The 14297-nt window shown below is 45.2% G+C and overlaps 1 protein-coding gene across 15 annotated transcripts in view; it reads left to right on the top strand.

Moving 5' to 3' along the window:
- GATA3 (GATA binding protein 3) overlaps positions 1-14297 on the top strand; it is a 71792-nt gene that overhangs the window by 26824 nt on the left and 30671 nt on the right. For 11 of the 15 annotated variants that reach the window (XM_020809813.3, XM_078376484.1, XM_020809812.3 and 8 more), the window contains exon 3: positions 2299-2841. In XM_020809813.3, coding sequence (XP_020665472.1) covers positions 2299-2841 — 543 coding nt within the window. The remainder of the gene's footprint in view (positions 1-2298; positions 2842-14297) is intronic. The other 4 variants (XM_078376490.1, XM_078376489.1, XM_078376487.1 and 1 more) reach the window with 1 other exon arrangement.

Genomic DNA, 14297 nt, shown 5'->3' with positions numbered 1-14297 from the left:
TTGGTCTGAAATCTAGTTCCCACATTACACATAGCTCTGTTGCGTGTACGGGCTTTAACGGAGGTCGATGGAGTGGGAATTGGCAGTTTGAAAAGCAACTGGGAAGAGAAACAAAACCTTAAACTGACACAGAAAAACCACAGTATGGTTCCTTATTTATGATATATGTAAATTGCCCAGCATGGATGAACAGCAACAGCGGCAATGTCTTTTAGGGGTGAAGAACCTGAGTTTTCAGTATATTGGATGGCTTTTGGACTAGACTTGGCAATTGAGGGCTATTCTCATATCATTTTCAAGTAACAGTTTGAACTGAGCAGTTGTACATCAGTGGTCCTCTTAATTAGGTGGTGAGCATCTCTTCTGTATTGGTGCAGGTTTATTCATTTTGAACGTCTGTCCCGAAACTAGGTAGCCTAAATTGGAAACAAACCAAACAAGGTCCACCAGATTGAGCTTTGACTTTGATAGCTAGTCCAGATTTGTGCTTCATTGCCAACATCTTACAACTGCAGAGCTAGAAGGGGACCCCTTGGATCATTTGAGTCCAGCCAGATTCCTAAACCACTGAGATATCTAGCAGTTCAATAATAATATTTTAAAACTGCAGAGCTGGCAGGGACTCTATGGATCATCAAGTCCAGCTCCTTGACAGGAGGCCCAATGGGGAACTGAACTCCGAGCTTCTGGCTCTGCAGTTCGGTTACCTAAACCATTGGGCTGCTGGAGGCAACCCACATCACCCTTGTGCAAGTTCTCAGGGTGGGGTGGGAGCAGGACTTGGCTTGATGTCTGCATAGGCTGAAAGATGAAGGTGATTGTGGAGCGACCCCGAAGCTCGGCCCTTTTTTTTAAAAAAGGAAGCACCCCAACCTTTTCCTGTGTTCAGCAGACGTCCCCTTCCCAGAACAGTCCTGGGCTGGTTAAGAGATGCTGCTCTTGGAGGATTAGCTTTCTGGAGACATGGAATTAAAAGCACCCTTACCCAAACTCTGAAAATATGCAGTCATTGATGTAAGATGGTGAACATATTTGCAGGCTTTTGCCAGCTAGGGCTGCCCATATTCCAAGACTCCATCTTCAGCTTCCTATACTTTTCTTGGCATAATAAGAGTTGCTGCTTCTATTATTGCCTCCTCCTCCTCCTCCTCCTCCTTCTTCTTCTTCTTCCTCTTCCTCTTCCTCTTCCTCTTAACACATCTAGCCTGCCTTTCCATTAAATAACGAACAAACCAGTGCTCAAGATGCTCACAAACATCATGCAAACAAGTTGAAAAGAGATTAAAACAGATTGAAAGCAAATTAAAAATTCAATTGTGCTATAAGACCCTTAACATAACTGCAAAACAGAGAAAAAAAATTAATCGTGTTGACCCTCCTCCTCCATAATATAAACCTTTTTCAAGGTTAGTTTGAAGAAGTTTATCTTCCTAAAAGCTTTGAGAGCAGGAAGCGATCCCACCCCTGACATTTGAGTTGAAGGTTGGTTCCTTGTACTGGAGGATGTTCCTGAGAGCCACCTGCTCTTTGCCACCTACCTGTAGCACAGGCATCATCTTAAAGGGAGGAAATTAAAACTGAATGGATGCAAACAAATTAAAATAATGTTTTTGTCAGTGCATTATTTTGCTCCTTAGGGGGGGGGAGGCAAAAAGGACACAATCCAGACCAAGCAAAGTCACTTTTGGTTTCCATGGGATGGTTCAAAACACCCTTAATTATTGAAATCAGTAGGCCTTTAAAATAATTTACTGTGGTCAGATGACACACAAGAAGTTGGACTAGGGTTAAAACTTGCCATAAACTGCCATTGTTGAATGTTTTGAACACCTGAGAGGCTGGGTTGCCACCCAGCCATGGAAATGGCATTGTATTGGATGGCAACCTCTTGTTGAGGTCTTCAGGAACAGCAGCTTTTCCAAGTTGTGCGGGCCATTCATCTCTCTACTTGAGAAATTTCCAGGGAGAAGTTCTCTGCTGATAGCCTGTTGTCTCTTGAAGCGAAAACAACAACAGAATCAGGGGGCGCCTCTAAGACCAAATGTCTTCTGTTTGGCATCCGGCCTTTTGAGCCACATTCCATAGAAGCCAAGGTCATCAGACCTTGGCTGTTTTCCTTTCAGAGGATGGCCATTTGCCTGCCTCTTTCTCACTCTTGGGAAAACTCATATGGCCATCTGAGTCCCAGAAACCAGTGTTTCCAAATGCTGATGGTCTCTAAGGTCCCTACCTGAGAAGGTTGACCCATCTAGGTAGAAAAAACCAACTGATGGGGATTTCTGTTGTCTTTTGCCCCAGCAGGTGGTCAGGTGTGTCGCCCGCCATTGCTCCACAGTTCTCTCCCTTGGCTGGATGGCAGCAAAGCCTTGGGAAGCCACCACCATGGAACGTCACCTTGGAACCTGAGTCCTTTTTCCAAGACGCCGATCCACCACAGCTCTCCTGGACCTCTGTCTGTCTACCCTCCAGCCTCCTCCTCCACTTTGTCAGCAGGCCACTCCAGCCCGCACCTCTTCAGCTTCCCACCAACCCCTCCCAAAGATGTCTCACCGGATCCTTCCATCTCCACCCCGGGCTCCACCGGATCCAGCCGTCAAGAGGAGAAAGAGTGCATAAAGTATCAGGTGTCCTTGGCCGATACCATGAAGTTGGAGTCTTCTCACTCCCGGAGTGGTATGGCCTCATTAGGAGGGGCTTCCTCCTCTACACACCATCCCATAACCACCTACCCATCCTACGTTCCCGAATATGGCTCTGGACTTTTCCCCCCTAGCAGCCTGCTGGGGGGTTCGCCAACCGGCTTTGGGTGCAAATCTAGGCCGAAAGCACGTTCCAGCACAGGTAAGGGGTCCTGAATGGATTCTTAAAATTCTTTTGGAAGTGGGTGTGGGAGTGTTAGAACTTATGTCAAACCAATAAGCACAACTTGGAACCATGTTTCTTTTCTGGATGGTAGGCCTCAGAATCCTTCATAATGGGCTAGGGAGTCGTCAGATCCAGGCAAGGCACTTATCCAAGCTCTGCAAATGCTCAAAAGAACAAGGAGGTAGAAGGAATAACTTGAACAATCAGGGGGTGGATTGGTTTTGAGTGCAAATCCAGATCAAAAGCACCTTGGTAGAAACTGAGGTCCCAAATGAGTTGTTACCGAAAGGAAGCGAAAGCCACCCGAACACTCTTGTTTCTGAAGCCCTGGGATCTATAGAAACACAAATTAGACTCAATGACACAAAAGTTGTCAAGCAACCCAACAGAGATCTCAGAAGATCTCTTAAGATGGAGAAACAGCTGCATTCCGCCGGGTTCACTTTTCATGTCCAAGACTTCTTTATTTCCCCTACCCAGATGTTCAGCATGAGAGGCGGTTCTTTAAAATATTTTGAGATGATGTGATTCTAGGCTACCTGCGAGGATCTCGCTCGGCTCCAAGGCTGTTTCGCTTATGTCAGAGAAAACAGATTTTAATGATCAAAGGAATTCATTGTGTACTTTCTGATGCCGGTAGAAAAAGAAAATACTGTATCTAATCTATATATAGAAATGACGGTAGTGATAGTTCTAGTGTGAGGTTACTAATTTCACTTATGCATGGGGGCGTATTGCATTGTTTTGTCTAATGCACAAGGATTCTTCATTTTCTTTTAAGTACTGGTTGAGGAGACGAGGCCTCAGTCTTGGGAGATCTGGATTCAAATCTCCACTCAGCCATTGAAACTCTGGCCCTGTTCAACCAAATTATACTGATTTTGTCCCCCCCCCCCCCTTCTCTTCTCCTTTATCTTTCTTTACTAAAGTGAAGGGTTTTGGGTTTTTTGGATACACGGAGCAGTTTATTACTGTTCTTTCCTTCGAACAAAAGGGGCTGGTGTGTCCAGTGAAATTTTAGCTTTGTGGATTGCAGCAGAATTTCTGTAGTAACACGCTTCCTTAGAAATCTTGCTTAAAGAGACTGAAATCTCAGTTTTGAGGGAAGACATGAGTTGAAGAAAGAATTTACAAATGGATCCTTTTATTTTGGATAGTCTTATCTGGTGGGGGGTGGGTGGGGAGTAAGTCTTGTGGATGTCTACCAACGTTGCTTTGAGAAATGCTGTCTTCAAAGTGATAGGGTGACCATCTCAAGTACTTCCTACTTGCTTGTAAGTGTAATTTCAGATATCTTGCTCCCAAGTGTGACATGGTTTCCAGCGAAGATCCAAAGCATGGGGTACGTGGAAGTACATGAAAATAATCAGATCTATGTCTGAACAAAGATGCTGGGGAAAGGATCAGGATTTCCCCTTTTTAATAAACATGAGCGCCAAACCTTCCTCTCTCCCTCCCTCCCCCTGGCTCCAGAAAGTTTTGATTGAAAAAGGTGGTACTCATTAAATATATTTCCTCTATCCTATAGGTCATTCCTTCTCCTTTCCTATTGTCTTTGGCCCCCTGGGAAAACTGGAGCAGAGTTTTGAATCAGATTTAAATTTAAACATCAGCTCCAGGCCTCAAATGCCCCCCACATTCAACAAACAAAGAAGCAAGGCAGGCTTGAAATGTAGAGGTTAGGGGAGAGCTATCAAGGCCCACATAGACTGATCTTGCCACGTCCTGATGGATGTTTAAGGATGCTGGTACCGATTTATTACAGAGAATTTAACTCCCTGTAGAACACCATATACCCCTATTGTATTCCTTCACATGGCAGTGGATGCTTATCATATTAATATATTCAGTGAAAGAGATATGAGAATTTCCATCTCCACCTGAGTATGTAGATGTATGTTATATATGATCAGAGTAGACATGTTCTAGATGGGTGGTATATAAGTCTAAATATTATTATTATTATTATTATTATTATTATTATTATTATTATTATTATTATTATTATTATTATTATTATTATTATTATTATTATTATTATTATTATTATTATTATTATTATTATTATTATTATTAAACTCAGTTTTATAGAACGGCCAGCGACTTAATGAGTAGGCTTTAGAATACAATTAGGTTTATTCCCCTACCATGAAAAAGTTTAACTGCCTGATTTTGGCAGTCCAGTTGTCTTAAAGGCAGAAGAGCAGAGCAGGCCAGTTTATCTGATCCATTGGCAACCTTAAAGGGCAACATCCTATAAAACCCAGGATTCACGGGGTGTTTGTTAAGCCTTCTGTGACTGTGGGCATTCCATACTGAAACCCATTTCATCCTTAACAAGTACAGTTAATTAGTTAGTTAATTAATCTCTCCCCCACTTTAAAGCTAAGTCTTACTCTTGTTTTGCTGAGTGAGCTTACATTTTCTTTCTAGCTTCTGTTAAAAAAAAAAACTACACAAACACCCCTTTAAAAAAAGGAGACTCATGAGTATTTCTGGAGAGCTGATTAAAGGCGTCTTATGTCTGTACATTTCCATTTGTGTAGTGTTAAGGGCGGCGCCTGGACCAAGAAAACCTAATGTGTTCTGGAAATGTGATTTAAAGAAAAGAGAAAGGTATAGAAACATTTTCATTTCCCCCATTCGGACATCTCTCTGCACTTCTGTTCATTCCCCCCCCCCCCCATCCCAGGAGTTAAGTTTATTTTAAGTTGTTTTTTTTTAAGTTGTTTTTTTTTTGCAAGGGGGGGGACAGCCGGGGAGGGCAGACGAGTGAGATAACGAGGGCAACATTTGTTTTGACGGCTGGATCTGGGCCTGTCTCCCAAATCTTTCACGATCTGCCTGGGAACAGAATTAAAGAGGGAACTTTCTCAAAAAGAGGCAACAATTTTAGCAGGCTTGCTCAAAAGCCCAATTCTCTATGTCTGTGGGACATTTTGCACAGCCTCATACACTGTTGTCTGTATTTATGTGATATTTCTGAGGATCCCTGTTCACAAATAATTCTAAATAAATGCAGCCAGTCCATCCTAAGTGGGATTTGCAAGTGATTTGTGTAAACGTGTAGCACACCACTGGGAAATGCACACCCTTTCCAAATATGGGTGCATCAGAACTTCACAACATGACCCACACCGGTCTGCTTTGGTGGCTAAGGCTGACTGACTAGCTTCAGTTCAAAAACATCTGGAAGGTTTCCTAGCTTTGAGGTAGGAGGTTTGGGGTTTAATCCCCAGCCTCTCTCTCTGCAGGGCTTGGAAACAATCTGGCCCGGATGCCCAGAGATTTGCTGCCAGTCAGAGTTGACAATATGGGGTCAGAGGGACCTAGACTATGACTTAGTAGAAAGTAGCTTTTTTTCCAGTCCTAAAGTATCCAGTTTAGGATAATGACTAAGACTGAATTTAACAGCAGACCTGAGGGTTTCAACCTAATCTGGACATATTTTTGGACCCCCTCCTTCCGCAGAATACGTAATCCTTGGAGGTGTAACCTAGCCTGGTGGGTTCTGGATAACTCAAAAGCTTGCGCATGACTGCAGCCTTTATTTTTGTCAGATCTCACTAAAATATTGAGCATTGTCCTTCTGTGGCTGTGGCTGTTGCTTTCTTTTTCTATTCCTGCTTTTAATTCAGTGGTGTTCTTATACTCCCATGACTGGGATTCCAGCATTGAATGAGTAAAGCAGGGTGCGTTGACTAGTGGTCATCATCTCCTGGCAAATAAGGCTGCCAGCTTTTCAGCCAGTGACTGCTGCTGTGCTTTAAAATAAACAGGCTTGTTCTGGAGGCCGTATCATTCACTGCACCACAGCGAAAAGCTTCATTGGCAGACCAAACAGTTCTCAAAAGGAGAGAAACAAGTCATTTGGCAATATTTAATATCTTAATCTACGTTGTTTACAGTGTCTAGTTGGGAGTTCGATTCTCCGCTGCGGCTTCTTGAGAAGGGCTGGTTTCGATGATCCTAGAGTTCCTTCTAGCTCTGCGGTTCTTTGATGATGATGATGATGATGATGATGATGATGATGATGATGATGATGAATCAAGATTCTGCCTCCTCCCCCCCACCTTGGTCCTAAAAACCTGGATAGTTTTAACTCTGAAATGGATGGGTTTCAATTGGGAATGGATATATTTAGGATTTTAGGTTGCATATATCCCTGTTAGTAAAAATATGTATCTTTTCCTTTCCTCATCAAGGCTGTTGCAAGTACAGAGTTATCCAGCGTGAGTCAGATCAGTTTTCAGGGGTTTTTCCAGGGTGACATTTACTCTGACTGTCTAAGCGGGCACTGTCTCTATTTAGCTGATACGTTTTAGCTAATCCAATTATTTTCAGACTGCTGCACGCGACAGTTACATTGTTTATCCAGCGCCAGGAACTTTAATAGAGTCCGGATGCGGTTAACAGTGACAAAAAAAAGTTTTTTAAAAAGTATAAACGCAGAATGGCCTCTTTCTCTGCATGCAAGCCGACTGGCGGGGGAGAGAGAGAAAGAGAGAGAGAGAGAGAGGAAGGGAAAAAAAGATAGAGGGAGGGAAGGAAGGGTGGCGTAGAGGAAGTAGAAGAGAATGAAAACATAGTTTGAAAGATGGTTTAGTTCACAGGCATCTCCTTTTCTTGCAGATGTAAAAGCAGAGGGCGTGAGGCTGTGGGTAGGGGGTGCAAGATTAGAACACTCGAGACGGAGGTTCAAATCCCCTCCTTGCTTATGGAGCGTCACAGGAGTGTGTGTGCCAATGGTAAAACGACTCTTTAAATATTTCACATGCTTTGAAAACCCTATTAGATTAGGCATCCTTCAGTCTCGAGAGACTATGGTATCGTGCTCTGTATGGAGGACTTGGAACAGCGTCTTGTGTGGCTGAGAAGGCCAATTTGAGAGTGACCGACCCTTCCACACTGAAGACAAATCCAGTCTGTCCCCTGTCCAGCTCCCTGATTTGGCTGCTTTCATGACTGCCTCTTTGCCTCAGACTGCTGGACAAGGGTCTCTTCAAATTGGGAGAGGCCATGATGCACTGCCTGCCTCCAGGCCGAGCACTCAGCGGTCAAGGTTTCCCATCGGTTGAGGTCCATTCCTAAGGCCTTCAGATCCCACTTGCAGATCTCCTTGTATCGCAGCTGGGGTCTTCCTCTGGGGCGATTTCCCTGCACTCATTCGCCATCCAGGAGATCTTTCAGAATCCAACCATCAGCCATTCTCACATTCTGAAAACCCTACGAGGGTGGCCATAAGTCCGTCGTGACTGAATGGCATAGAGGAACAATAAAAGGAACTACCCCACTACCACAAGGTGCTGCTGAGAAGGGACTATAGCTCAGTGGACGAGTATCCCTTGGCATACAGTACGTCCCGAGTTCAAGTCCTCCTATCGGTGGGTAAGGATAAGAAAGAGAAATGACTTGAAACCAAGAACAGATGCTGCCGGTCAGTGTTGACCGCACTGGACTGGATGGGCCAAGGATCTGACCCGGGGCAATTTCTTTAGAGTCCTCAGCATGGTCCACACAGATATCCTAGTGAAAGGAGAAAGGGCCGGCCCTGTCATTTGCCAAAATAAGGCCGTCCCAGATGTCTTATTTTGAACTGAAGCAGGGATTCTTAGCGAATATGATTATTTTTAGATCAAAGGTGGATGTTTTCAGTGGGCCTTTTATTTCAGGGAGCACTATGTCTTGATAGGCAGTAAGGATGGCTGTTTATGTGTTGCCTTGAAAGAGAAAGCATATCACCAGAATCAAAGTGAGCAAGAGAGGGCATAGATTTGCATTAAATTTGCATATGCTAATTAGCAAGTGCCTGTATGGGTCCTTTCCAGGAGAAAGATGGGGTGAAAATATTTTAAAATAAATAATAGATGCAAAAAGAAATGATGATTACAGCCAGTGAGTTATAGCTAGTCTTGCCTGGAGTAGACCCATTGACTCAGTGTGAATTACCTACGTGCTGACTTATCTAGCCATTGAGTCATTGGGTCTACTAAGTTGGGACGAGCGATGGGAAGCCAGCCTGTTATTTCAAGTAAAAAAATGACAATAGGGAAGACGGTCTCTTTGATAGCTTTCCCTTTTCTTGGCTCTTGATCTTTTTACTAGGATTGCCCATCACGTAGAGGGCATCCTCAAACAGAGGACTGTCCTGTGCAGAGTGGAGTACCTGAATTTCCCTCAGCTCCTGACAGAATGGGGGGGGGAACCATCCATAAGGATTTGAGGTCCTGCTACACTGCTATTGTTGTAGGCTGAGAAAGGCCAGTTAAACCAAAGGTGGACCAAACTGGCCCTATAGATACTATTGAGCTATAACTCCCACTGTTCCCTTGAAGAGAGCTATCCTGGCAAAGGTGGATGGGCATGGTCAACCCATAAAATCTGGAGGGGCAGCGTTCCTCACTTTGTCTTATGTGCTGTCAAGTCAAAACTGGCTTATGGCAACACATTTGAGGTAAATGAGATATTTAAGGAATGGTTTTACCCGTTCTGCCCATCCCCAGTACAGTGGACCCTCTACTTACGGAATTAATCCATATTGGAGTGGTGGCTACAAGTCGAAAAGTCTGTAGGTCAAATCTCCATTGACCTACAATGCATTGAAAACCGATCAATCCCATAACTGGCAGTTTTTATTCTATTTTTGTTCCATTTTGTTTTTTTTTTCCCGGTCTGTAAGTCGATTCTCCGGCTGCAAATCGAATCTAAATTTTGCAGCCAGAGAAGTCTGTAACTCGAAAAGTCTGTAAGTCGAACCATCTGTAAGTCGAGGGTCCACTGTAAGTTCCTTTGGCTGAGCAGGGATTTGAATCCAGATCTCCTGAGTCCTGTTTCACTATACTATTCACCGCTCAGTTACTGGAACCCCCTTATTTCTAGCATGTGCCTACCAGTTTTCTTTTGTGTCAACCTCTAGTTGGTGGGCTTCCACAAAAACCAAACACAAGAAAATAAGAAATCGGAAAGTAAATTTTTTGGAGGAGACATCAAAATCCTGGGAATTTGGTCTCTGCTCATCCTTGACTCTGAGTGGGACTCACGCTGAAATCTACTGCAGGTGCTCCTTCCTGCCTGAGAGGAAACTACTGTAGGTCCTTGGCCGGGTTGCTAGCTTTCTCCCTTTGCTATTCACAAATGTAGGCATTAGAAGTTGCTTTTTTTAAAACTTCAACTCCCAGAATTCCCTGGCGAGCCATGCGAGGTTGCATTTATCTGTTTTTTAAAACAAAAATTTTTAACCTCTCTGAAGAACATGCAAAGATCTATCAGGCAGAAACTATTCCAGGTAACAAAGGAACAGGCTTCTCCTTTTAACTTCTCAGTATCGTGAGCCAAGAAAAAAGGAAGCAAATTGGACAAGGTTCTTGTGATTAAGGGAGAGAGACAAAATCTAAAAGATCATTAAATATATATATTTTATTTTAGGTCTACTTCTTTCCCCATCTCCTCTCCTGAATTGGTTCCAAAGAAGCCATTTGCCAGACATAACATCGTTTTAGTCAAGGAGCGCCAGGATAGAGTAGGGATAGTGGGCCAAACCGGAGGTGAAGGGCTGGGATGGAAAAAAAGGAGGGAGGCTCGAGCCAAAATTGTGATGGAAAAGATCAGGAGAGGTGCCTCCTCGGCGCCTTTTGTTGCTGTTGGAGGTTTTTCTCACGTTGCTGTGACTTGTCGGAGCCCAAGGGAGCAACCGACGAAATGGCAAATGGCAGGCAACCCTCGGCCCCTGAATCAGGCCTTCCTAGATAGAGTTCGTTGGGATCAACTTGATCTTTAGCAGCATCACAGAGAATGGGCTTGTGTCCTTCTAATGCCCAGTGTTCTTTCTTCCTTGGAGCAATTCCACTCTCTTACCTTCTGTGGGGCCACCGGAGAAAGACCTTTGATTGCATTTCACATTTAAATAATTTTTTTTAAAAAAACACAATCCTCAGTGGATACATATGATGATTGCAGGTCGTTTATTTTGTTTTGTAATTTCCACAATGATCCCACCTTTCTTGCAACGGGCTCCGGGTGGTGAGAATGATCCCCCCCACTCCCAAGTTCATCCTTGCAACAGTGCCGTGAGATGCTGATAATAATAATGATCTCAGAACTACAGAGTTGGAAGGGACCCAATGGCCAGTCCCTGTCAAGGAGGTACCGGGGGGGGGGGGGAATCAAACTCCCAACCTCTGGCTCTGCAGCTGGATGCCTAAACCATAGGTCAGGCTGAGAGACCATTGTGGGTGCAAAGTTACTTGGTGGGTTTAATGGCCGAGTATGGATTTGAACTCCAGTCTTCTGAATTTTAGGCCCGTGTTCTAACCGCGACACCACTCTGACTCCTCATGTTGTAGGACTCAACAGCTAGGATGAAGGAATTATCTCGTTTTCAATGACTGCCCTCCCCCTTGACTCAAACCAGTCACAGAGGGGGGCCAGCCCTCTAGAACAAAGTTTGCAAAAGTTCTTCCCCCCTTGCTATTACAACTCCTAGCATTCTCCACGACCCCTGGGATGGGATTTTAGGAACTCCATTATCCAAAAAGGTACCATAGCTCTCCCAAATTTTTTTTCTAGCCTCTGGAGCAGGCTGGGAGATTCGAGGCTAAAAGGAGTGGAATCGGCTTCCTCCCAGTTCTGTTGACGCTCGCAGTGGGGTCCCTAGAACAACTTCTTGGCCATGATCTCAGTCATCCTTACAACAATCCTTTAAAGTGGGCTTATATTAGTGGATGATGGGGGGGTGGGGCAGGTGAGGCTTGGAGGATAATTTGGCAGCTTGGCCATGGCTGCTGTGGCTAGAGAAAGAAGGTTGTTTTAAAGAGCAGTGGAAGTGATTCGGAAGAAGTCTTTTTCCCCTGTGATGGGCACCCACAGAACATTGTGGGCTACATGTTGCTTCTAATCAAACGGATCTTTCATGTTTCTGGAACAAGGACACCTCTCACCCCCTGTACATTCTTTTCACCCAGACTTGGAGAAAGGATTAGCACCATGCCATGATTCCCCCCCACCCCGCCCCCCCATTTCCATTTTCAAGGAGGAGATTTGGAAAGCAAGCCAGGCTGTATCCAATCCAAACGGTTGGGGGAGATTTATATGGAAGCTTAGCAGCAAGCAAATCAGCCGAGCAATTGTTTCTGAGTTAGCTATCTATGAAACTGCCTAGCTGGAGTTTGGGAACATTTTGAAATGGCTTTGTGGCACGGTGGTTAAAGTGCAGTCCTGCAATCACGACTCTGCTCACGGCTTAAGTTCAATTCGTTTCCGGTAGCCGGTTGAGAATCGATCCGACCTTCCATCCTTTTGAGGTTGGTAAATTGAATGCCCAGCTCACTTGGGGGGGGGCAATATGCAGCCTGCATCATTAAATAGCAAACCATCCAGAGGATACACTAAGCACGATGGGGTGGTATATAAGCAGCGCCCTTTGCTTACTGTTCTGGGAGGTGTCAACTCGAAAACAAAATCATAATAGTGGAAAGTTCTCAGTTTAAATGCACATAGGAGTTCCGTTTGCCTGATTCTGATAGGGATGACAAGTACTGTATGTGGTTACTATTTTTTTATGATGAGCTGAGTTTAGCTGTTTTTCTCTCCCTGCCGTTTGATTTTCACAACAGCCCTGCGAAATAGGTTAGGCGCTGTGGGTGAGTGAGATTTGCACCTGGGCCTCCCCCCCCAATAACCCAGCCCGCCCCATCCTGTCTGGTAGAAGAAAGACAGGATAATGAGGGAAATGCAGCCGCTTTGCCTCAGACAGCAAACTAGGAATGCTCACGCTGGAATGTTTCTGTCTGCACTATTGTAAACGATTCCTGTTTTACAGATTAGGGAATGATGCTGAGAGCAGGTGGGAGGAAAGATAGGTTCAGACAGAGAATTCAAGCGGGGGGAAAGCCTTCTAGGTGGGAATGATTCCTTTGCTGGCCTGCTTTTTGCCCCAGAGGGGAATGGTGTGAAGACTCAAGGGTTCTGTGCAAACGACAAAACGTGGGATCTCTCTCCAAACCTATACGAAGCCTCCGTTTTCTAGCAGTTTCACTAGGTTTTGTCGCACAACCCTCTTGTTAAGGCTCGGGGCTTTGGCAATTTTGTTCTTGAGAGCCAGGAGGATCCCAGGAGCTGGAGGTCCATAGAGGAAAAGTTCCCGGTTCTGGACCCACCACTCACGATGCTTAACTACAAAGCTCTGAAAACAGTTGTGAACGGGGGGTGTTCCCAGAATCCCCCCATCTTGCGTGGGCATGGGCTATTTTTTCCAGATCCAGTCTCAAAAATGACATCTGAATCTCGGGCACTGCCCTTGTGCCCGCTAAGGTGTGTTATGGGCTGCCACGTTGCAGCTGGCTTATGGGGGCCCTAACAGGGCTTTCATAAGAACATCAGAAGAGCCCCACTGGATCAGGTCAAGAGCCCCTCTCGTCCAGCTTCCTGGATCTCACCAGGGCCCCACCAGATGCCTTTGGAAGCACACGAGACAAGGAGAGACCTGTCACCTGATCCCCCTCCCTTGCATCTGGCCTTTGGAGGTCCCTTCCTTTTAAACCTGGAGATTGTATGCATCCCCATCATGGCTTGTCACCTGCGATGGACTTTTCCTCCAGAAATCTGTCCAAATCCCCTTTTAAAGGCACCTAGGCCAGATGCCATCACCTACATCTTGTGGCAAGGAGTTCCGCAGGCTAGCAACAACGCCTGTGAGATATTTGAAAGTGATTTTACCAGTGCCGACCCCTACCCAGTGAGTTTCCGTGGCTAAACGGGGATGTGAAACCCACTCTCCTGAGTTGTCGTCCATCACTCTGTCCACCCCGGCTCCCATGTCTCGAATAACACCCTAAAAAGAAAAAAAAGGAGGAGGAGGAGGAAGAATTAGAACCATAGTTTTCTTAAATAAGGGCTAGTGTACACTGGGGTTGCTGTCTGTTGTTGTGGTATTTTTGTTGCAGCTGTGACTACGTCCTCCCTGTAGTGGCGGCCACACATGTGGAGGGTCTTTCTTGCTCGATCTCATGGGTTGTCGCGGTACCCACAATCAGATGTTTCAAAGTATCCAGAGTTTTTGCCTGATGTCTTACTCCCAGCCCAGGCGATCTTCTACTTTTACCATGGGCTGTGGAGGCATAAAGGTTGACCAGCAGAACAATACTCATAGGAAAACTTCATTAAACAGCTTGGGTCCAGGCTACCTGAAGGACCGTATCTCCCTATAGGCGCCTTTTCAGTGATTAAGATCAGCAGAGGAGGCCCTCCTCTCGGTCCCATTGCCAGCCCAAGCCCAGCTGATGGGGACACGGGAGAGGAGGGCCTTCTCGGGGGCAGCTCCCAGGCGATGGAACGCTCCCCCTCGGGAGATCAGGAGGGCCCCTCCCCTGTTATCCTTCTGCAAAAAAGCTAAAGACCCATCTCTTCACGCAGGCTTTTAACAATTATAACTGAAT

Source organism: Pogona vitticeps, chromosome 5 (assembly GCF_051106095.1).
Source record: "Pogona vitticeps strain Pit_001003342236 chromosome 5, PviZW2.1, whole genome shotgun sequence".
Classification (NCBI taxonomy): domain Eukaryota; kingdom Metazoa; phylum Chordata; class Lepidosauria; order Squamata; family Agamidae; genus Pogona; species Pogona vitticeps.
This window is presented reverse-complemented; position numbering and strand designations above follow the sequence as displayed.